General features: G+C 41.2%; 1 protein-coding gene across 1 annotated transcript in view; it reads right to left on the bottom strand.

Annotated features, from left to right (window-relative positions):
• The window catches only part of PLD5 (phospholipase D family member 5), a 320538-nt gene that overhangs the window by 64147 nt on the left and 230331 nt on the right, over window positions 1–26060 (bottom strand). The window contains exon 5 of the mRNA XM_014519571.2: window positions 10332–10459. Within this exon, the coding sequence (XP_014375057.2) occupies window positions 10332–10459 (128 nt within the window). The remainder of the gene's footprint in view (window positions 1–10331; window positions 10460–26060) is intronic.

Raw genomic sequence — 26060 nt, 5'->3', positions numbered from 1 at the left:
TTCCTCTCTCTCCGACTTGGGCGGAAACTACCCAAGCCTTTTGTACGGCTAGCAAGCCAATAGCTAGCTGCCACGTATGCCTACATTTAGAACCGGCCAATAATGTGGCACGAATCTAAATACAAATGGCGGGAACTCCTTTGCACCATGCATCACTATGATGCAAAAGAAATGCACCATGAAAAGAAGGCTACAAACGGCGGGAAATACTCTTTTGCACGCGGGTTCTCCTATTGCAGCAGAAAACTCTACCGTGCAAAAAAGCTGCAATTTGGCGGGAACATAATTTAGCGGTGCCGAAGCACACAAAAACAAAAAACCACAACTTTGGGTTGTGACAAACTAAAGCTCGTCAAAAAAACTTTAACTAAAGTGCCCCCACTGCCATTTTGAAGCATGGGACGCTGAATACATGAGATGCTGTGGGTGTTTTAAATTAGAGTGGCTATTGGCAACTGCTCTAATTAAAACACTCCCCCACCCCGGAGCACATGTAAAGATGCCCCATGTGCAGTTGGTTATATACTGGCAGGGCATGTGTTGAGTTACATATGTATACATCTGTGCATAAGTCTAGGAAAAAGGGGAAAAGGAGGATGACCCTCCCATATTTTAGCCACAGTAATAAATAGAAGACAGGATAGATTTGACCCAATATACTAACCAAATCAAAGATATATAGTATGAGCTTTTGTGAGCCCAAATTCACTTAGTCAGATGGTGTGACAGGGCATGCACAGAGCAGTGAATCCAGAAATGACTTTAGGGAAAATGGAACCCTGGGCAAACTTATTTATATCTGCAGGGAGATAAAATATGGGTTTTGGTTTTCTTTACCACAAGGTTTGGCATGGGTTAAGGGGGAGGAGGAGGCCAGGAAGGGGTGCCCTATGAAGGGTGGTGTTAGAGAGGGTGGCAGTGAGGCACCCTAAATTTTGGGGCTGTGGTCCAAGTGCCCAGAGTAGTGAAATGGAACTGGGAATCTGGTACAGAGAGAGAGTTATGGTGGCCAGAGACACAGTTGGGTTTCTTGAGCTGCTAGCTCAGGGCTAGCACATTCAATCCAGGCTGTGTCTCTGAGCATCGAGACAGGGACTAGTACCTGGAGAAGGGCCCAGAGGGATAGGTGCCCTAATGGGTGTCCTGTCTAGGACAGGTGAAAATGAGGGCCTGGAGAGGAGATGCTCCAAAGGACAGCCTGTCAGGGGGCAGGCAAAGGTGAGGGCTGAATGGATAGAGGCTCTGAAAAGCAACCTACTGGGGACAGGCAGGGGTGAGCACCTGAAGAACCCCATGGAAGGCAAGGGCCCCGGAGTCTGGGAACGGGCTTCAGAGACTGAGAGTGTGTATAGACTGCAGGCCCCAGAGCGAGAGAGTCCTGCTCAGATTAGGACATGAGGACTGGACAATCTGGCAGCCTGATAAAGATCAAGGCTGAGCAAGGCACTGAAGGCCTAACTCTGATTCTCTGAAAGGCAGCCTATGAAATATATTACCTTTTACATCAAGGCATGGTAGGTAAGAGGACAAGGCCATATAGGGGTGCCAGAAGAGGAGAACAGTTGTACTTTGGCCACCAGGGGTGCCATGGCCACCCTTGGAGGAAGACCCCATTACATTGTGATGCCAGCCCCAGCTATAATCTCAGGCAGTTTGGGAAGTAAATTTATCACACAAAACTAGTTTTAGGGTAAGCAGAAATTAGTTTTAGGGTTAAAAAAAAAATCAAGACAAAATTGAGATTCAGACAAGAAGTAAAACTTTGGCGGTGAAGGAATTAATTAAACCAGTTAACTTTTCATTCGCTACTAATGGGCATAGCATGGAAGGTCTCTTTTTCTGCTATGAAAACCACTTCTTGATCTTGTAGCAAAAAGATTTGTGTCCTTTATTGCAAAGGATAGCAATTGGGGGTGGGGGAAGCCCAACAAAGCTCAGTAAATTCTGTGTATGATTGATTTCTACTACCCTCCTGGAAAATGAGAATAACAATTTTCAGAGCTGGTGTAAAAACAAATCTACCAGCATGGTTCATGCAAGATGACACCTAGTGCTGTTTTTTTACATGGCCATTAACAGATAATTTATTATTTTTACCTGGCTCCCAAGAGAAGAATGATGCCAACAGACATTTTACAAGGGAACAAAATGGCAATAAAATACAGCTTAATTTGAACTAACCCAGTAGCCTTGAGTGTTAAGTATTCTGCTCCACATTGAACTGTGTGTGTTAAGAGCTCTGTCTTGATAAGCAATATATACACATTTCTCAGTCTCTTGGCTCCAAGGTAGGCAAGAGGAGGGAAAGGTGATGTTTTTGATTATGGCCCTGACGTAACAAAGAAAGGATATTTGCCAATGTACTGAAGTTACTCGCTGAACCTTGAATGGCCATGGAATGAAAGAATGTCTTCCTAATTCAGGCACTGGGCTCCGATCTGGGTTATCATAGAATCATAGAAAGTTATGGTTGGAAGGGACCTCAGGTGGTTGTCTAGTCCAACCCCTGCTCAAAGCAGAACCATCCTCAACTAGATCATCCCATCCAAAGCTCTGTCTACCCAGATTTTGAAAACCACCAAGGATGCAGCTTCTACCATGTCTCTGGGTAACCCGTTCCAGTGTTTTACTACCCTCCTAGTGAGAAAATTCTTCCTTATATCTAACCTAAATTTCCCTTGCTGCAGCTTCAGACCGTTGTTCCTTGTTCTGTCATCTGCCACCATTTCCAGCTTTGCCCCGGACTTTCTGTTGCCCGAGGCCTCAATAGCTTAATCAGCAAATCCATTCATTCACATGGGGTAATATAAAGGATAGGGAGAAGTGGGGCATTGAATTACATGGGCAATGGAAATGGTGAGTGCTGTGCTGCTGGGGATACATGGTGCTGTATAAATACTGTATTTTTTGCATATAACACCCCAAAATCAGCCTTCCAAAATTGAGCTATGTGTTTTAAGTGGGGAAGCTGTTTCCTTCATGGGAAAAGAAGCACACCTGGAGACACTGTGCATGCCATGCAGCTGCTAAGATGGCTGGCACTTGTTTGGCTCAGCAAACTGAAGGTGCAGAGTCCTATGTTAACCCTTACACAGTCATAGCTATTGGCTGAGCAGTGTAGCTTGTACTTGAAGCAACAAGTTAGCTGCTGCCAGTTTCTTAATGAGGCTTGTGATATGGAGACACCCCTTTATTTCTAGGAATTTATATAAAGATCGACTTATTGAAAAAAATGAATAGTCTTGCTACTGCCCTTGCAAGGGTCTAAGGCCTAACCTTGTGTGATATAAAGTCTTTCTGGAAACAGTTTCTAACTGTATGGCATCCCAGGAGGCAGCCTGGGGCAGCACATAAGCAGGAAGATTGAACATCTCTCAACTGTCTCCTGGATAGTCCATGTCACAGTCAGCCATGACTCTGGAAAATTATTTCTACATTCTACCTTCCAAAACAAGGGCTATGCTTTATTTGGGGGCATGTTATATCTGAGAAAATATGTTAAGTGTTGAGTTTATCATTTCTGTCAGGAGCCCCTCCTGTTTGGGGTAAACAATCCCTTCTATTATTACAGAAGCTCAAAAAAAATGTTTAAAGTCTCTTTGTGCTTCAGTTCTCCACCTCTAACGTTGCAGTAAACAACACTTTTCTGCGTCACAGTGGTGCTGTGAGGATAACTTCATTAGCATTCGTGAGCTGCTCATGTTCGACAGGAATGGGGGCTGTACGACTAATTAGGTAATTCGATAAACAGCAATTCAGGTCCAGAAATCTATTCATGTGATTTCAGAATTTTTACCCAGAGAAAGAAGTACATTGCATGCAGATATAATCTTAGTAAGTTACATTTTAAAATGAAATAGCTATTGCAAGTACATTAGTCACAAAACAAAATCCCACATTTGACCACATTTCACCTTATTGACTTATACTGTGTGTAGCTCTGAGGCACAATAAGAATCAAATCCTTTCTTGCCTTGCTGGTAGTTATTTTATTTGGTTTTATACATTTTGCAAGAAAAATCCGTGTGTGCTATTATCCTTCTGCAAAGTTCAGCTGGGAAACATGCATCTAGAGATTGCTCTCAAAGGGACACATTATTAGCGCAGGGTGGCACTCTAATTTCAGAAGAAAACCCAAGTGAGGGAGGAAAAACATGCAGAAAACTCTGTGATGTCAGTTTTCTCTATGGGCTTCCCTCCAGGAGAAGGTTTTGAGTATCTGTGGAAGTGCCAGAAAATGTGAAATCCTCACAGAGCTAAAGTTTCACTGACAATATCTGGATCCATCCACATGGATCCCATGGCAGTTGCAAGGTGAAGAACTAGATCCCTCCTCCCTGCTTCCTACAACTAATATCATGAGTATAGGGGTGAGTTCATGCTGATATGATTAGCATTCTCCATCTGCAGAACTCAGCTGGGATACCAGGTTCTATTTAGATTAAAGAGACTGCCAAAGGCACTTTGAGCCTGCAGAGGCGGAATGAGGTGGTACTTTCTGCCTCTTCCTGAAGGAAGCAGGAAAGCTCTTCGGTAGATGCCAGCAAGCACAAAGGCTTTTTCATGCCCCACTGCATGTCTCTGCCTGAAGCAAAATATGGAAATCTCTGGAGGCTTGTGTCTGAGGTTAATAAGCAGCTATAAGACTTCCTGCACTGTATAAGTGTGAGACTCTGGCTTCTAACTGTAGCGATCACTGCATGCAATACATACACAGCCATACGTGAATGAGAACAGCACATTTTAATTTGTAGAGCAGTACATGTACATGGAGCAGCAACCCCTATAGACCCTATGTCTGTCCTGTCTCTGACTGACTGGGTGCAGCTAAATGAGACGCTTACTGTGGAGTTCCTAATTAGCTCCACAATAAAGTATCACCAGTCTAGATGTGAAGAGTTGTTATGATGAAATAAACTAATTACGTCTGCTGTAGTTTAGTAATGCCAGATACAAATACTGTCCCAAGTGGAGTTATTTACTCTACCACAATGCATGTGTAGATGATGACAGGGCTGGCTGAGGCATGTGGGTGCTTCAGTGAGGGGGCTTCTTGCTGGCTAGCCCCACACTGAAGCAGCCTCATACCCCAACCAGCCCCTCTACAGCATGTTGAGCTGGGGTAGAGCAGCCCTGACCTGGCAGGCTGACTCTCAGGGCCCCCTGCAAGCCAGTGCTGTGCTACCCTGGATCAACATGCTGCAGTCCCAGGCACACGTGTAAACACTGCGCCTGGGAGCAATAAACTCTGGCATGCACTGTACCAATTTATTGCATCACATAAAGGTTCATGTGTAGACATGCCCACTGTATCCTAAATAACTGCTCCCTGAGGAACTATCTCCTAATTCCTAACTTCCTCAGTATCCTGTTATGGAACATCTATAAATTATAACTTCTATCACTGCAGGAGCCAGCAGTGGGCCCTCATGTCGCTCATGGCCCACTATAGGCAGAGTCCCACGGCAGTGTGCAGTGCTGCCTGAGAGCCTGCGGTTATATGTGTTGCATGGAGCTGGCCTGGCCTGCTGGCACATACCTTTGCACAGGACTGGGCTAGCTCCTGCTGCCACCCAGGGCTCCCAACACTGTAAGCAGGAACTGCGTCCCATTGTGCTAGGTCAGGTCCTATCTCAACCTGCATGTAGAGGCAGGAGATGACCCAGCCCAATGGTGTGTGGCTCCTGTGTGCAGTGTCAGGAGCCCCAGGGGTGGCAGGAGCGAGCCCGGTCCTGCCCAAAGGCACACAGCAGTGGGGGCAGGCCAGCTCTGTGCACCACATGTAGCTCCTGGGTCTCAGGCAGATGAGGTGTCTGGAGGGCAGATGAGGTGGCTGACCTCCTAGGCATTTGGAGCCAGGAGGACACACTTTGATGCTTCAAAGCGGGCCACTGCAACAAGCACATCTTCTGGTCGATAGCTGTCCAGTTGGCAGAGCAGGAGGCACCACAAGACATGACAGCAGTGTTGCTCAAAAGCCAACTGTGTAGCCATGGCCCATGGTATCTAGCCCAGAGGTGCAGATGCCTCTGCTACAGTGCTCTGCTACTTGCTGCTACTTGAGCTCCTGCAAGTGCACATGCCTGCATATGTGAATGTGCCCTATGGGTATGTCCAGATGAATATGGCCATGAAGTATGAGGCACTGCAAACACATCTGCAGTGCCACATACCACACAGTCAGGTGTTCTCCATGCTGTAGAGGTGTGTTCCCCATGTGTGAGCTGCTCAGGTTCTTTTTTCCATGGGTTTTTTGACCTCCAGGTATCCATGTCCTGGATATTAATTTGGACATTTATCGGTCTCTGTCCACCAAAGCCAGAAATCTTAAGGGCTCTGCAGTTGGACACTGTGACCTGGTACCGATGTTGCAGGGTCCCTTATCTTTGTTTCAGTACACTGTTCATGTTATGGAACAGTGTAGTACATGTCTTCAATTTCCCAGCCTGTGTGTTTGCTGCCTTCAGACACAATGGGCCTTGAAGGAAACTTTGTCACAAACAGGCTTTTAGAAATCAATTAACCCTTGCCATCCCCCTGGACCATTGTTCTAATACAATATCTATTTTACCTACAAGGCAACTCCCAAATGCAAACCTCTAAAAACCATTTTCTAGCCATCGTAGGCTTTCATGCCTTCTACATGGCTGAATCTTTTTAGTGCATTATTCAGCAGAGTTGGACAGCAAGCTAGGTCAACAAGCCAGACCATCAGGTAGAGGTAATCAAGCATCACAGCACAAGCTGGAGGGAACGGTGAAAAGGTCTGAGATTCGGTTGAGCCCTGTTGCCCAAACACTTCCTGTTCCTGTTCAGGACCTTATATAGGGAAAGTAGAGGGTCAATTGATCCCAACAAGCCACTCTGTTGACAGGGAATGGGCAGAGGGCTATGCCTTCTGGAGGCCTCAGGCCAGCCTTGCACAGTCTTGGTGGTCAGCTGTGGGGTGGCAAGCTAGGATGAGTGGCTGTGCTGGTCAAGCTAAGGCCCCTGAAGCCACAATTCCAACAGACTCCTTCCAACAGATCAAAGCATCAGGTAAAAGATCTCTGCTCCTCTAGCATCAGGCAGTGCAGACTGCCCATCAAATATTGCAATTGCCATCTTACTCAAACGAAAGGTTGAACATGGATCAGTAACATTATGGGTGATGGTGATTCTTGATGTAAATTAATGGTTTCTGCTGTATTTGATCTGAGCTTTTTGTATATTGGATCCCACGCATGTTCAGACACACACACTGAAAAACATAATGGAACTGAAATTCAGTCAATATACATTGTGTTGTGCTTTCAAATAACACTTGAGATGGTATAAATAGGTTTACGAACTGGATTATTCTCTGGTTTACCCTCCTGCAAATTGGTTCAGGCTTTTATCAGGCATAAACCTAGATCAACACATTTTAGCTCAATGGATGTTAATCTGACTGCATATACATGTGGACTGCAGTCCTCAGGCATTCATTTAAAAAATAAAAGTTACATTTCCAGTCTTAACTTTTCATTTGATTCTCTTCTGAGTAATTTTGTTGCTCTATTTAGTAACAGTCACTTACAGTAAGAGATAGGTCAGGAGAAGACATTTTACTGCTGTTGAAACAGCAAATAGAGATAAGTTGTAGTAAAAAAACTGATGGACGTTCTGATTCCTTCCACATGTGATGAAAGTCACTATAATACCTTTACCAATACTTGGTGATAGATATTCTTTTCTTCTCTTTCTATGATTATATGCTGTTCCAAAGCCATATTTGGCATGGTCCCAGGACTTTAATATGTCTGATTTACAAGATAATAACCAAACTATGAACTTCTATTCTTTACCTTATATATGACAGAAGAATATTTTGTAACTTTTAGGGTATGCCATTTCATGGTTATTTTCTATTAAATGTATACAAGGATTTCTCTTCCTATGCATTCTTTTGCTCTTTATGGTACTCTTTACTGCTACATATGAGGTTCATATACCTGTGAAATGGGATATGAATTATTTGAAAATATATTCTATTGCTTTGTAACACAATATAAAAAGTACACAAATATAACATAAAAAGCTACATTTGTTCATTCATAGTAGCTTAAAATTACAGTTTGGGAGGCAACTAAGGTGATCTCTCATTACAGTATTAGTCAAAAAGTTAATAATTTGCTTTAGCTCGAAAGAAGATTCCAGGAGGATGCTGATCTTTTGTTTACCGCATTGAATTATTTCCGTTTTAAAAATATGCTATAGGCAAAATCCAAAAGGACAGAGACCAGATTATGACCCAAATACATTTTCATCATCAAGAGAAGAATGATGGTTTCCTATTGTGGAGGACCCCTGTCTGCATAAGGCACATATTCAGACCAGGGCCAAACCACCTTGCACTCCAGTAATCCCGAAGTGCATAAGGGTCTATAGGAGTTTTTCCCAGACTGCACAATTTACAACATGGACAGGCCCTAAGGAATTATATGTACAGGGAGGGGTGATTCACCCAGAGCAGGCTGGTTATGAGCAAACTCATGGTCAACCCAAAATATCAGTGTAGACCTACTCCCAGACATACATCTGTGTCTAAGTTTCTGCCAATTTATAAACTTGTATTTAAAGCAGGAAAGTACATTTACTTTACTGTCATCTTTACTCAAGAGGCTGAAGTACTGTTATTCAAACATTCAACTGGCTAGATCAAAACATGCCTGGAAAGTTTCAGCATGACCTGCTTAGGCACTCGTAGCAACAAATATTTTTACACACTATGCCCATACTTAGTAACCTATTTTCAAAGGTTCCCTTTTCTAAAAACTGGGTTATTTTATTCTAGCATATCTACGGTTGCCTACAATTTAATTTTTACTACTGTATGGTACATTAGGGTCTTCCCCCAAAAGAAGTTATCTGAATAAGTACTGTAGCACTGGGGATAAAATTCAGATCACCCAACTCCAAAAGCACAAGCTGCTATTAGTTGTGCTGACAATGAACTTACGTCAGCTTTCTAAAAGTACTTTTACACTTGTATGATTCTATCAGTAGAAGGTACACAGTCAACACTGGAGTTATTGCTAATCTTGAAGTATGGGAATTTGCATATAAAACTGCCAGTGACTTGAGAAAATGTTGCTACTCCTTTTATTTTTTTGATGACTTAACCTATTGCCAAACCCACCCCCATCAAAAAAACAAAACAAGACAAAAAAAACCTCTTGAAATGAATTAATAGCTGAACTATATGAACTATAAAAATAGTCTACTACTTAAAATTGCAGAAAGACAAATAAGCTATCTAAATTATGCATAAGTTCTTCATAACAATAGCAGCAGCTTATTCTCAGTGTGAGTCCATAAAGCTGATGGACTCTGAAGAAGAACTTATTTTAGTGTTTACATTATTAATTTATGAAAGAATGAACAAACTTATGCACATGTGCCATCGTTGTACATACAGACCCTGGGTTGCATGAAGCCTGCAACTTGCCCAGAAATAGATAGAGGCCTGAACTCCTAAGGTTTAGGCTCCCTTACCTGGAAACTTCTGTCAAATGTCAGTTGTACTGTACTCAATTAGTTTGAAGACTGGAGAGAAAAATAAAATTAGATCATGTTCGCAATGTTACATAGGAGCTTCTATGATGGATCAGTTCCAACAAAGGAATCCCACTGGGTGATATCCAACTTGGTGTCAAAGGTGAATAAACCCAAATCTGGATTCAGCTTTATTACTGTAATAAAGCTGTAGTCAGCTTTATTATGGTAATCAAGTTTTTACTTGAGCAAGTACTAGAGGGTCAATGAAATAACTGAAAGATTTCACATGTAATTTAATTTACTTTTAGTTAATTCTTCTTTTATAAAATGATCAGCTTTGTTATTACTGGGCACATCTACATGACATGCTTTGTCTCTCTAGCAATGCACTAAGGCAACACAGTGACAGCAGGCACAAACTGTGATGCTACAGCTACATCGCTGTAGCGATGTGCTCCCTCACTATAGCATGTTGTTACAGCGATATAGCGGCTAAAAATAACCATGCACCACTGGCATGGCACAGTAATAATGGTACCATAGGGTCACATGTAGACGCGCCCACTGGTTCCTAAGATAATTGTTAAAGGAAAACCTTACCATTTCAAGAAGTGAAACTAACTTTAATGTAAACATTTTCTACATACACAAAATAGCCATAAGTATTAGACCAATCTAATTCTCATTTTAGAATTACCAGAAAAACAAAGATGTATACTTCTCAATGGTCTTCAGGAAGCTACATATTTTTCCTTCGGTGTAGGTCAGATTGTATTATTTATGAGTAATATCTATTTTTTCAGGAAAATTACCTGTCCCAATGCCCTCCAGTCTAAACTGGCACTTCCAATGTACACATGCTGTTTATCAACAATCCAGAAAGATGATTGAAGGCGACCTTCCTTATATGCACTCATGTTCATATACAGCACTTCAGCACCTAGGAGTTCAATAAGGACACAACAATCACTCACTGCTCAAAACATCAGTAGGTGCACACAAAATCTTGAAGAACATCCAGCATTAAAGAGTTCCAGTTACCAAAAGTATTGGCTAACATTGATAAGACATAAAAGCTTTAACAACAGTCTGCTAACAGGGTGACTGTCTAGTACTTGAGACCTCTCTTATAAATGTCCCCATCATGTTCGGATGCCTTTGACTCACCCATACAGACTCACCTGGACTGAAGAGGATAGACTCTGGTATGAGTCCAGAGTAAGCCCTGATCCACACCCCTAAATTCATAGTAAATTGCCTTCTCTGCTCTGCCACTGTCCTCCTCTCTTCCAGAAGTAATATAATTCAGATCTTTCAGTGTTTTCAGGCTTGGACAGTTAACACGAAGTGTTATATCCAAATACAGACCTTTGCAAGATGTATAAGATTAAGTGGGGAAAAGCCTTGAACCCAGATATGAAATATGCATTTTCAAAATTGTGAAGCTAAAGGAACCAGTTAAAAATATTTAGGGGAAAACCACTTATAACCTTCAATCAAAATCTGAACAAAATTAAAAAAAAAAAATTTAATATAAACTTCCAGCTAAACATTGTTCAGGAAACTGAAGAAGACTCATAAGTTTATAAATTATTTGTACAGAATTTCTGGAGACAAATTATCTGCCAAATTCCAGTTTAATCTGCTGGTGCCTAATACACTGAAATAATGTCACAGGATATGTCTACATGTGCAATTAGTGCACATGAATAAACTGGAGCTTGTCTGAATTATTTACAAATACTATCCTGCTGAGGAGTAAATGAGTTTACTGTAGCCTAATTGCTATGTATATTTAGATGCAAGATGTTTACTGTACCGTTAATGAGTCAACTGCACTTTAAACATCTTTTATGATGTTTAAAGTGCAGTTGACTAATTAACTGTACAGTAAATTAGACATGCCCACAGTGAAATAGTTTATCTATCCCTTTTGTAGACTACAATAGGTTAGACAAACACTTATATAGCATGGTTTATATAGGGATGATCCTACCTGGAGCAAGAGGTTGCACTACATGACTCAGTAAAGTCACTTCCAGTCATACTTTTCTACCTATAGAAATGGGAGGTACTGGGAAAAATTGTCCTACCTACTTCTACCAGAATTCCATAATCACAGGAACAAAGCATGTGTACAGTGTCATAGCAAGGCAGCAGGGTCGGGCTACCACCCTCAGCGCGGAAGTGAAGGGGCGCCAATAGTCACTGCCAAGCTACAGTGGGGCACAGGATGGAGCCATGAACGGCTCATTGTGGGGGTTGGGTGCAGGGACGTGGGGAGGGAAGCTCTTGCTGCTGCATGCACTCCCAGACAAGCTGGGGGGAGTGGGGGGGAGAGGAGTGTACCCCCACAGATCTGTGTATGGGGCGTGGGCAAGCTGCCACTTCAGGCTTTGCCCTGGGTGCCAAACTTCCTTGCCGTGGCACTGCATGTGTATGTACTTGTAAAGTGAAAGCCAGGACCTGTAAACCTTGCATACATGAAAGAAATCAATCTAGATCCACTGACCATTCTCCTTATGCAGAACATATACTTTGCCTGAGGAACAGCAAGGTCACAGTAGCAGCGACAGAGGCCTGGGTTTACTATAGAGGGTTTCTTATTCTGAGTCTTATTAAAAGGATCTTATAATATGTGAAAATTTAAGAACATGACATAGAGCAAGATATTAGGAAAGTCTGAGTGGTGTACTCCAAGGTCCTAGGACTGCTTTAAAATCATGTGCTTTTTAAAATGCTATATGTTGGGTTCTTTTTCTTTAACTTCTGGTTTCTGATCCTTGCACTTGAGTCATGATTTTAAGATGCAACTGTGGCATCTACAAACTTTCTTTTTTACCTGAAAGCTGCAATTCCCACCCAGTGGAATGATTCCAGCAGCTGAGGCATCAAGAAGTAAACCAGATGTTACAAAACTCATAATAAAACTACAAGCATAAGCAATATATAGCTTTGAGCAGGTTACAGGATTTGGTGCTCTAGCTAGAATTTTGTGCAACCTAGCTGTCATTTGCAATTCTTTCAACCATGTCACCTCCACTTGTATGTATGCTCAGAAGCAAAGTTATTTTATGAACATTTCCTGGATTAGAATGAGACCTGCAACACGCTTTTGTGCATTAATAAGCAGAATTAACACTATATATAAATCCAGGACCAAACAAAAGCATTATGGTTGGTGTTAAATTGGTTTCTGGAAAAAACACTCCCCCCCCCCAAACTTCTTTACATTTGCTATGAGAAACACAGCTGTGCAGGAGTAAACTTTGGGAACTCTAATCTTAATGGAGTTTTTTTGTCTTATCATTTTTTAAATAAGCGGTTTAGAGTCAATTACATTTTCTTTGCATACATCCAATTTTCTGTATTAAGAGTTTAACACCTACAACACACCCACACTAAGTAGGTTATAAATGAAGTGGGTTTTTTTAGATGAAGAAAGCAATGCCAGTTTGAAGCAATTCAGGGTTTTTTATTAACTGAGATTTAAAATTAACATATTTTTATTCAAACCTGTTGGAAACTATTCAGTCTTCAACAGAAACTTCATGCCAAGTTTACAACAGAAGATTTTACGTGCTGTGTGAAACTCTAGAAAATATCAGACGTTTCTAAGAATTGAGTTAATATCTTGAATGTGAATATCCCCAAATTTGGAGGATACGTGAATTTTGGCAGCATTGGTCAATTTCCTAAAATTGAACTGATAATTTCAAAAGTTTCAACTCTTACCAACACAACAGTAAATGCTATGGTGTGGGTGGGAGGTCACAATAATGAACCCCATTTAAAAACTCTAAATAATCTAAGTTCTTCCAATGAATCTTTCTGTTGAAAACAGACAGCTAATAGTCAAAGCAGAGTGTAACTCTATGTTGATTTTAAATAAAAAGGTCATCTGTTGAAAGCATCTATCACTATCAACTGCTACAAAGACTATTAATGAGTTTTTTTATTTTGATGAAAGGAAACATGCAACAGTATTGATAAGTGCTCTTCTCCAGAAGCCTTTGAGGTGTTTTGTTTAAGTAGGTTTATCAGGTCTCCAAGAAAATCCATCATCCCTAGCACAGCCCATGCCCCCCCAAGAAAATTAAACTGAACGGATCAATATGTGTAGCTGTATTAGTACTTTTTAAATCACAGCTCAGTTTCCATTATACAAAACAGGCAGGTCTACAAAATTCAATCCAAAGGCAGAAGTTGTAGGCTTGACAGCTGAGAAAAAATGTTAGACTAGTGAAACTGAATCATCATCACCTTGGTTTACCAAAGTTATATCATCCTAAACTCTATTGGTATTATAACTACTTACACATTACCACAAGTGCTGCGAGAAATACAGTGCTAACACTCTAAAATATAGTTAGTTGTGTCCCATAAACTTCTGCCTCATATAAATTGGGTCATATCCCCCCTCTCATAAGAAAAAAACCACAAAAAGACTGTAGTATGCTTGAAACTATGCAAATATTTTCTTTTTGCACCTACTCTCTAGGGAAGGAGATTTCAGAGTGCAGAGAGGAAATGAGTAGGGCAGTTTGGTAGTCCAGCAGTGCACAAAGGGGAATGGCTGTCTATCAGTGGGCACCCTGGCCTTTTCTGTCTCATGGCAACACAGCCTCCATAGAGTAGCTATTCTGCCATTGACTTGCCTGCCTAATCTTGGGAGGGGTTAAGAGTTATAGATGGGAACTTTAGTGGTTGGAGAAAGATTAATTTCCAAGCTGATTTCCCCTAGGAAATCCAGTAGCCTGAAGAAGCAGCACAACTAGTCACAGGCTGAGTCCCAGCCCTAGAACGTATCACTACCATCTCTACAGATCTAAAATGGAGTAGCCTCTGTGGATGTAGGAAGAAGGGGATGGAGCATAAGAGTGTATATCACAAATCTCACGGAAGATTTGCCCACTTCCATTTCCTTTTATGACATGTGAGAAAGGAGTAGGGTAGGCAGATTACAGACGCCACCGTATTGGACTTGTTCAGTAGGAAAATATGAAAGACAGCTGTCCTGCATACAGATGCTTTTATTTTGTGTTTATTCTTCTGCTGCTGTATTTTTTTTTTTCACAAAATGCTTAGCTAAAAATGAACTTTAAAACTCTTGAAAAGACATCTTAGATTTCCATACCTATCGAATATTGCCAGCAGTCAGATAGACATTTCAAAACTCAACCGAAGTGTTAAAAGTTCATAAAAGCAACTCTAAAGATTTGTTTCCAGCTGGATGTCTTCCTCCCTAACAGTAAACTGGCATATTGCCTTTGGATGCTTTGGTTTGTTTGAAACCTATTCAAGGGGCGCATCTACATAAGACACTACGTTGCCATAGCAATGCACTATGGTGACATAGCGTCGGCAGGCAAAAACCGTGACGCCGCAGCTACATTGCCATAGCAATGTGCTCCCTCGCTATAGCGCACTGTTATGGCGATGTAGCAGCTAAAAATAACCTTGTGCTGCTGGCATGGCACAGTAACGGCTGTTACTGCACTGTCATTTAGCACTTCCTAAAAGGAAGTGCTAAATGACGGTGCAGTAACAGCCACACCATAGGGACACATGTAGAAGCGCCCAAGGAGTAGCAATATAAAATTATACCTGTAATTTGACATGTCCATGTGATGTTCTTGTTCTTCCCCATGGTTTTCGTGGCAGTATTCAAAATTCACTTGCTACTTTTCTATTTCCTCCTATGACTTTAGTGTTTTTCTGCTTATTCACCCTCTGCCATCATTAAAGTTTATGCATCATCTCTCTGCTTAAAGGGCCTTCCACTAACTATGCTAGATAGTTTTTAAATGACTCAAGAACAGACATTTAAGGTTAACTTTTTCTTCACTTGCAACTGGATCAAAGGGGCTCAAGGAGTTGATAAGGGACACTAATCCCTTATGAAGACACTCGTAGTCTCTGTTTTGAGATAACTTGTTTTATCCAGAAAGACTGATATTAAGAGAGCTTGCTGCCATGCACATGGTCTGTGGATGTTTTAATCACTTGATCAAGGCCACGAGACATCTGGTGGCTTAGGTTATCTTCCAGCAATGGAGCATAGACATACCTTGAGCCTAAAGGAGTAGCACATGGCATATATTTAAATGCACAAATAGTGACTCTGCATCACACAGCTGCAGAGCAGATCAGAAAGTACATACTACAGAACCACAAGTACTTCTTAGGCAACATTTATTGATGTTCTAAAAACCAGTTATGTCACTTCAGTGATGTTGCAGCATTCCTGAGGCAAGTCATCCCTAGGGTACATACAGTGTGCCTTCCACCTCTTATTTAAAAAAAAGATCCAGAAAAAGTATCTGCTGAGGCTGCTGTTCCACTGCTATCTTGGGAGCAAAGCAAGCAAAGTCAAACTGAAATACTTTCTGAAAGCTCCTGTGACAAAAAGAAACTAGAAAAGGAATATAACTCCCAGTGATTTAAATGGAAGCTGTATTTGATTTTACTTGGATTAAATTTGATACTCCATCTTCACAACAATGAATGTAAGTGCAGCGCCACTGCATCACTGTATGCAAGACCTAAGAAATGATAGCACTACTGTACCTCAGACTGCAGAGGAGTATGCATGGAACAGAAGTGAGTTTAGGAAAGAAGAGGATGAGTGGACAGCTTCAGAGAAGTTGAAGAAGCAATAACTGAGCCTAACGAACCACAATGGGAACAGAACAGTAATGGGAACCCTGGCCAATTATGCACAATTTAGGGCTTTGCAAAACAGCACCAATGCGTTTTGACTTCTGTTTCGCAGTTTCGATGGTACAGTGTTTTGTTTCAAGTTTCATTTAGTTCCAAAACCACTATTCCATTTTGTTTTGTTGAAACTATGTTGCTGTTTTGACATTTCGCCTATAAGCTATAATGGGGAATCACAAAACTGCCTATAACTTTGTCATTTCTTGCCTGATTCAAATGAAAACTGCAGGGATGGTAGCCCCTGCTGAGACCATGAAACCTGCCAGCATTCAAGGAGATAGGTGCAGGGGTTTCTGGGAAACTACACCTCAGGCTGCTGACAAGCAAAACTTGTGACATGTGACTGTGTGTGTGTGTTAAGGCGCAGCTGTTTTTCCATCCCTCCCCCAAAGCACTGGGTGTGGAAGAGACCTCAGGGAAGGATCACAGTGACTGGCCAGCTACACATGTCAATATGAGAGCAGTCCTTCCCTCCTCTTTCCCCTCCCTCTCCTTATTTTCTGTTTCCCTGCAAGCAAGCCCAGCTTTGAAACTGAAAATGTTTTGAAAGTTTTGAAACATTTCGACTGCCCTCGTTTCACTTTGAGGCTGTTTCAAAGTCTTTCATTTAATTTTGATTGTGCTGTTTTGAGCTTGAAATGAGTTGAAACAGAGTTAAAACAAAACACATGGTGAAATTTTACACAGCCCTAATGCGCAGTGCAAAAAAAGTAATGATGACAATTTTGGCAGTAGAGGTAGCTGCTCTGTCCCTGACTGGAGAGCTAGACCCTCTTACTGAACAGATAAAGATGGCATACTCAAGCAACTTCACATGAGTGTCTACTGCCACTGCACTTTATTAAGCACATACATACTTCATTCATCAGTCCCCCTGATTTACTGGGTTCCTTAGTAACACTTCTGCAGCATAGTACTGGTATGACAGGACATGTTGATACTTGGCTCAATCTGCACTAGTCCCAAACTAGAAATAAGTTAGTTCTTTTGTCTAGCAATGTTCCTGGACTAAGTAGCTGAGTGGCAGAGCCAGTAAGCCCCTGCACAATGCCTAGTGTATTAGGAAAGCTTCTAGTTTCTTTTTACCTGGATAAAAATATATGCTGTCTTATATGTGATGATGCCTCACCATGAACACCCCACCTTTTCGTAACCCTAGATCCTCCCATGAAGATAGTATACTCAGGATTAAAAGGATATGTCATTTCCTGATTGCACAGGGTGTCCCTGGAATGGAGGTGTGTAGATGGTAGCACACATGGAATGGGTGTGTAGTGAATGCAAAAATCCCCTCCTAACTACTGGAACTAACCTATCTGCCATGGTTCCCAACATTTTTTATGCCACACTGGGCCTGAACATAATAATTTTTTAATAGATGTACTCCTATCTCTGATTCTATCTGCTTAATCTGTCCCTACTGTCATTCCTTCACTCTGCTGTTTACTGTGGTAGGTATATATGCTTACCCTTATATTGTCTCCACTAATTTTGTTTTCAAGTATATGTATATCCAAACAATTTCCACAGAACAAATGTGCCACTCATGTAGGAGCACCATTCTGAATCTCAACTTAAAAAGAATAACAAAAAAGTCCTTTAATTATGAACTGGTTTATGGCTAAACTTTAACATAATTTGATCATCTAGGAGTTATATAAGAAAAATGTACCTCTTCAGAGTGGAAAAAAAAAATCACAAATTTTATGGTCAGTCATCAGTTCATTTTGTCATAAAAAAGAGAAATGACAAACCTGAAAACAAAGAGGAGCTATGAATAATAATAAAAAAATGTTCCTTAAGCATGAAAATACTGAATTACCCATACACAGACTGACAACTATCTGAAGATCCATCTCATGTTGGACAAAATCCAGCGACAGTCAGAGGTTTGCATCCCCAGGAATTTCACAGCTCCTTCTTAACTGGTTGTGAAAGGCTTGGAGCTGTTCCAGAAGTTCCATTAGTGCGACCTGACAGCACAAAAGCTGGGGAATGCGTAACTTGACTATGCAAAGTTATTTTTACAGAAGTGCTGAATGATAAAAAGCCAAACTATTTAAGCTAGACTATTTGCTACTTTGTGCACTCTTTAATGCATACTGGCTGCATCCACATAAGTCACTGACTGAACAGTTGTTACTGCACAGTCATTTAGTACTTGTATAAACAACTAGTACTAAATGACTGAGCAGTAATCAGAGATACTGCACAGTAGCGCCACTGAACGGCTTGTTCATGATGTTGACTGCGCACAGTACCGTGGCAAGGAAGTTTAGCACCCAGGGCAAAGCCCACAGTGGCAGCCTAATCTTGCCCCATGCACAGATCTGGGGGGCACACGCCCCAACCCCATGCTTACTTGGGAGTGAAGCCACGCCCCCATCCCTATACCCCCATACATGATCCACTTGTGGGTCCATCCTGCGCCCCGACCTAGCTGGTGCCCTTCATGCTGGCGCCTGGGGCAGTCACCCCACTCGCCTTCCCTTGCTATGGCACTGACTGCACAGTAGCCCGAGACTATTGCACAGTAGCATCACATCACACTTTCTGTCATGCAATACTACTGCCCAATGGTCACAAGCTACTGTGTAGCCAGCATCTCATGTAGATGCAACCACTGGATTTGAAAAAACAGCTTTAAAGTAATCAAGATTCTGTCTGGTCCCAAGAAGACTAATACTTGTGATTAGTTTCAAAATTGGGATAGTCGAAGCAGTGGCACGGGTACTCATTGAATGCCTGGGGTGGGGACACCATTCTGCTCACCCCATTCATCCTCCGCCCCCCAGATACACTGTTTGGTGCAGCACTGAGTTGCCCAGCTGCTTTGACTAGACAGAGGCCACTACACAGGCTCCCAGGGCAGGTGGGGAGCACCATTCAACATGCTCCACTTGCTCCCCCACCCCACAGATATACCAATGAGTACAGCTCTGCTCTACCCTGCTCCTGTGGCTGAGCAGGGGCATCACAGTGTTTTCTCTGCTATGGCAAAGACTCCTGGAGGGAGGAATCCTGGCTTCCCCTGGTAGTCAGTGCCTGGCAGGTGCCCCCTCGCCCTACCCTAGTCAAGGGTTTTTATAGAAACAACTGACAAAAGTGCCTTAGTTAATTGTCACTTTCATTAACATCTCCTTTTTTAAAGGCTGAAACTTGCTATTGTACAACTGTGTTTATTCACACCAATAAATGGGTTTAAAGAAAATCAATCTGCAATACGCAAAAAATAACAAAACACCATTACATTTATGTTACCTATTTCTTCTACAATTACAGCACAAAATACTTAAACCAAAGTTCAAGTCACACAAATGAATTTCCCTTCATCACAAACATAAGCAATCTTTGAGCATGTTTGGTAAAAACAGCTTCTATTCACATACTCCGTAGGCCACCTGAAAATCACAAGCCCCAACATCTTAGGCTGCCCAGGCTTCCCAATTCTGGAAGAAATTTTCCTTTTATTTCCAACATACAGCCAGCCACACACAATAAGCATAACCACTTTCTCAAAATCATATTCTATTGCTCAGTCTTAACTCGGACTTCAGCAATATTAGAATGTATTTGATGCATAATTTTTCATGGAAGAGCTACTGCTTGCAACAGAAGTCAAAGATAAAAACTGTACATTTGAGCATATATTGGAGGATTTTACATGCTAAGGGAATCCCTGGCCTATGGCTCTTGGGATTCTTCTTGTAGTCCCCTGGTGTCCATGTGGTGGGGATTCCAAAGCCATGTTTAGGGCAGGAAGCCATGTAGAAAGATGCAAGAATTCATACTGAAATTGCAAAAAAACCCCAAAAAACAAAAAAATTAAAACCCCCCAAAACCCAAAAAAGTCTTCAGTTACTTGAGGTTAGCATATATGTGAAGGGAGAGTCCAGGGAACTTGTTAGGGGTGGCCTGTGCATTTGATATCCAGACTGCACTGCCTAGCTCTCTCTCTCAGCAAAACTGGAAATAAGAGACTGCAGCTAAATAGATCTCTTGAGCAAGTACCAAGCAGTCAGTGAAACCTGTGTGGATTTAAGACTGTAAAAAGTTTCTTTAAAATGTGTAAAAGCTTCTGTTTCTGGGTCATGTCTCTTAACCAGCCATTTCTTTTCTGAAGATGATGACTGGAGTTCCTTTGCTCAATTCATTTAAACTAGACCTTGTCAAAACACTGGGGAGCACAGCACAGAGACAGGGACCAGGAGATAGAACATTTTTTCCAACTCATATCTGTGACTAAAACACTGACTTCCACTAAGTCTAGATGTCATCACCTCCCACTGAAGTTTCTGGGACTGACAGACACTCAGCACCTTTAACTATCAGGCCTATCAAAATTCAAGCTAAAATACCTGATGCTGCTGCCTTGCAGCTTGTACAGTGATTTACACCTGTGCAAACTGAAAACACCAAGTGGGTGTGAGCAAAATGTCCCCATTCTGATTTGATATTATTCTTCCCTCACTTTGCGCAGGAATAAATGGATACACAGAAGGCAAAGCAAGACAGAATAAATCTGTCAGCATACTAACAGTAAAACCTCTCCCCAAGAGTGTATAGTCTTTAGAAAGGCAGAGCCGTTGCAACATAGGAAAAAGCAAAATTATTTCTTTTTTCAACTACTTAAGTAACTTCATATCCCCCTTTTCTTACTAGCCAAGAAGCTTCAATCAATTCCCAAGATAACATTTATCTAAATATATGTTGTAATGACTTCCAAGATTTTAAATATGGGTCTTTTGTTCTTACTCAAAGCAATCCAAATGCCAGTTTCTCAGTCAAGAACCCTGCTGAAAACAGTCTTCAGCAGACCTCCCATCTGGCTCTTTCACATATGAATGCCTTTACCATCATGTACCTCGCTGCGACTTATTCAGCAGAAAATCAGACATATCACAAAACACTTTTTACCTGTCAAATGAAGAGACAAAAATGGGGATTGGCAACATTTCACTGAAATGTTTTCCTTCATAGAACATTTTTTCTGATTCATTAAAGAAAAAAATCCTGTCCCCCGTTACTTTAGCACTTGTGAATACTCCCAAAGTGACCATTTGGATAAGGCAGGTTTCTTCTTACCCAGAGAACAAACCCAGCAGTGTTTCTATGCAAGCTCCCCCACATCAGATAGCCCCTAAATCATCATTGCACCAGGACCAGTATTTATAATGGGCATTTTGGGGTTTGGTTTTGTTTTTTGTGACATGGACACTTGACCACTGGCAGCTGCACTAAGACCATGGTACCATGGTGAGAATATGTCATTCTTTCAACCAAAAGAAAGAGGACACTGTGGGAGAAAAAAAGAAGTACACGCTAATAAGAACATTTCTATAAAAGGGTAATGCTGGAGTAGGTAAAGTTGGCAGAGGAAAGATATTACTAAAGATGGTGCACCCAGAGAAAGGGGGGGTATCACAGCTCCCAGCTCTGGGAATGCTAGAATAGACAGACTCCGCATCTGCATTGCCCAAGCTGGGATCTGTAGGTAAAAGGCACAACTGGGTCTAATCCTCTTCCTATAGAAGATTCTGGAAAAATCCCTGTTCATTTTAATGGTATATGACTGAGGCTAGCCCCACTTCCAATTCACCTGTTCCACTCAACATCTATGAAATGTTGTTCTTCAAATTCAAACAAGTGCAGTGATGTAGTGTCAAGGAAAGAGGCACAGAACACACATTAGTGCTTCTGCTCACTCCCCCCCCCCCCCCCGGTCAAAACCACCAGCTGGGCTCCTCTGCCCCCCCCCCCCCCCCCCCCGGTGTACAGACCAAAATAATGACGTTTAAAATCCACAAGTCAATTCTTTCCTACTGACTTCCCCATCTCCTCTTCCTTTAGTCACCCCTCATTTTGCCCCCACTGTCACTGGATTCTTCCTCCTCTAGTGACACATCCTCTTCTTGCATTTATTGGATATCCATTACCACATCCTCTACCGCACACTCCCTCTCCCCACCACTCTCCCCCTGCCCTCACGGCCTTTCCTTTTAATTCACTTGGAGGAAAAGTCTCTACATAACTAAGTTTTGATGGCAGAACCCCACATCCAAACCTCATCTGTGGAAGCAGAACCTTCCTTTCTGCTGGCAGAATTATACTGACTCCTGCCATTGCCTGGCAGCCGGCCAGAAAGCACATGTGGGCACTTCAGGCCTTCTGCTGGAAGCCACAATCCCGTCAGTGGCACCACCCCAGCTAGGGTGGCCATCATACAGGCCGGTTTTCTGCTACGCTGTCCTTTGTCCTCTATTGATGCAAAACATGACACCTTTATGTCCACCTTTATGCCATAAAGGCATCCGGTTTCGTATCAATAGAGGATAGAGGACAACCAGACTGTCCTCTGATGGCCAGCCTAACCCCCAGGCATGCTTTGTGCTCCGTTGGAATAGCTGCTGCAGTGGAATCACGCAAAGCATGGCTGTCTATGCGCTCTGGCAGCTTGGTGGTGGCAGATCCAAAGTAAGGCAGAGTTTGGCAGAAGAGTAAGGCAAGCCTAGAAAAGGTTTGGGGCCTTGTAATAGATTCAAGAAAAAAAGCAACATGTATTTCATGGAGCCTATGGGATGGAAATGACAGGCAAACATATTCTCCAAGGTGCTAAGTACTAAGTCAGTGGTTCTCAACCTTTTTAGATTCAAATACCCGCTTGTTAGGATCCAGATCCCCCTCCAAAAATGCCAGCTCAGTTTTCACTCATTTTTTTACTAAAAAAAATACTGAAACTCTTCTGTTGAAGAAAGAACTCATAAAGACCACAATTAAGTCAGTGTGTTCGTGACGCTGGATTTCTACTTGCAATATATGGGTCTGCCTTGGGAATCAGTTTTGCACACCTAACAGTGCTTCATAGTACCCCCGAATGGATTTCAAGGCACTCTACTAAGTAGTACCATGTTTTAAAAGAGCACTTAAATTGAAATATACTGTAGGTAATGGGTTTTGTTTGAATAGTGTCTATAGGACTCTGATATAAATATTTAACTTTAAAATGGTATTTTGAAACACAAACACTGTAAATAAGCAATGTTTATATTTTTTATATAATCTCCAAATCAAAACTTTTCAGAACCATTTTTCTTCCTGCAAGGTTCAACTGTTGTGACCTTTCGTCCCTCTTTGACTTCAAAACAAATCTCAAGATATCAAAATTTCCTCTTGGGAAGTCCAGCCCAGATCATAAAGGAGGAAGAAGGCATGGGGCACTTGAAGCATGGCTAGCAGCCTTTCTGAATTGAATTATTTTGCTTTTACTGAAAGGGTTTGTCTGAATTGAGGGCAGGAAGGGCTGTCATTTCACTGAAAAATGAAAATGTTCCAAGCATGTTCTTACTGCATCATCAGGGGAACTGAGACTGATGCTCTTTGTATCTATTATGGAGAATGAAGAGTCTATGGGAAGCAATTTTTAAGAACTTCCAGGTCTGGGGAGATGGTTGAAACTGTTATTGTTGTTAATGTATTTTTAAAAAATCAAACGGCAAGAAAGGGAGGTCCTAGATGTTACACAGTGGATTGACAGTTTTTATAAAGCAGGTTGGAAGGCATGTATGTTTACAAGAGTAATGAGACAGTAAAAGGTATATAGAGTCTGGAAGAAAAGGAAAGCGGCTTCCCAAAAAACAACTGATAGCACAGCAATAGGATGAAAAATGTATTGAAAATCTTCTTATAAATTAAATCTCTTATTCCGGAGGCCTGATCGTTACAGTCTAGAAGAGTAGAAAGGAGATAAAAATGATGGTCTGAAAGCATTTGAAGTTGGAACAGGCAACAATGCATAAACCATAAAATGAAGATGATGATGATTATGACAAAAGGTTATAAAAAATTTAAAAGTCAAATTAATTTTCCACAATGAAGCATGGGTTTAGCTAGTACAAATAGAGATGAGTAACACTGCTACATGTCCCCAAGCCAATGGCACAGCATAATCCCTGGTGAGCAGCTCAGCACCTGCACCACAGTGTTAAGGTGATAAGATTCAGAACAACTTGTGCACATAACTCAGTAAGAAAGCAAGAAAGATGGCTGAGGTTGCATCATTCACAGATTAACAACAATTTTGTACTTATTAAGGATTAAAATTAGAAAATGAGACAGTAAATGTTGGCTCTTCATGAAAGCTATGGCACCTCTGTCTATCTTGGAAAGTAAAAGTTTGGAGGATAGAACTCCTAAATTCTAGGTTCATTCAGTTGTGGGTAGATCCAGTTGTTATAGGCTTAAAAATATTTGACCCCTGAAAGGCAGTTCGTGGGAATTTGCTGAGTAGTAAATACAGAAAAAGAATTAAAAAAAAAATCAATTAAAAAAACCCAAGGTGCAATTTTAAGTTTTGCTATAAGCTCAAGTTTCTGAACATGGGTACCTAGAATTAGATGTGGAGTAAAGCATCTAAGTAAAGCATCACTGTCTACAGGTGCACAGCAATTAAAGCGCAGTAGACAAATTTACTGCACTGCCAGATATTCCCCTCAGATACATATAAAATCCAGCAGCACAATAAATTACATCAGGATTAGTCAGGGTATATTCAGTGCCATTAACTGCACGTATAGACATACCCAGCATGAGTGAAATCAGTCATTTTATTGACTGATAACATTATCTCCCATGCAAGTAATTTATACCTCTTCTGTTTCATTTTCACAACCAGACTGCTTATCTTTCATGGCATATGCAATTATACTGTAAAATAGAGAGGGTCACGGGCCATTATTCTGTATATTGCATGTCATAAGGTTCCATTAACTAATAAATCATGAATTAAGGATATTTTAAGTTGTTTTAATTGCAACCTTTCTTTTTATGTGGAACTAGATTAAAGACACTTGTATGTATATATATTGCATACTTGTATGTAGGTATATATGCACAGATTAAGAATAATGGGTAAACCTTTAATATTTGGCATACAAGACATGGATATAACATCAGCACCATCAATCAGAAAGTTTAAATTGCATGAAAAGAGGCTAAACTATTTCACTCTAGTGAACTGTGTGAATAACAGTTCAAATGTAACTTTGGGGAGCTGAGTGCAATATTCATAAATGCAATTTTATTTTCTTTCACAGGACTAAGCTGCCTCTTAGCCCAAGTAATTATCTACGGAAAATTTCCGGAGTATGTCTTCTTGAATCTGATGGTTCTATAGAGACAACATTATTGTACAACAAACTGCAGTGGAAAAGATGCATTCTATTTGTTTTATTTTTTCCTTGTCTTTTACCCTTCCATTATTATCTGAAGTAAAGCTTTTTATTTAATAGATAACTCTATTAAACAGTTTGTTGTTCTGGTTGGGAGAAATAATTTTCTGAGTTGATTTTGGAGACAAGCACATCATTTCCAAATAGAAGACTTATAACTATTATATTACCAGTAACATCATTGGTAATGTAAGACTGTGTTTTATTTGCTAATTAAAATACTCCTACGTTACATAAAAAATTCTGAATTCTTATGCAATTATGAATATAATAGAGGGATTAGTAAAAGCATTCACTTCCCCTCCCCAAAGAGAGGCATTTGCTTGTATCCTAAGTTACTTACCATGAAGCATCCATAAATTCAGGAATGCTGGGACACATTTTCATCATGAATATGAGGAATTAAAAGCTTAGCCTCCTATCTATGAATGAAGCAATGCTACAGACGAAGTAGAAGCATGGCCTACGTGACTTGCCCTCCCTCACACAGGGAAGTCTGTAACAGAGCCAGAAACAAAACTCAGATCTCCCAAGGCCCTGATTAAATGTTTTTGCTTCAGTACCCAGCAGTGCAGCCCATCATAGGGAGGGAAA

This window comes from Alligator sinensis, unplaced genomic scaffold (genome assembly GCF_000455745.1).
Source record: "Alligator sinensis unplaced genomic scaffold, ASM45574v1 scaffold534_1, whole genome shotgun sequence".
Taxonomy (NCBI): Eukaryota; Metazoa; Chordata; order Crocodylia; family Alligatoridae; genus Alligator; species Alligator sinensis.
This window is presented reverse-complemented; position numbering and strand designations above follow the sequence as displayed.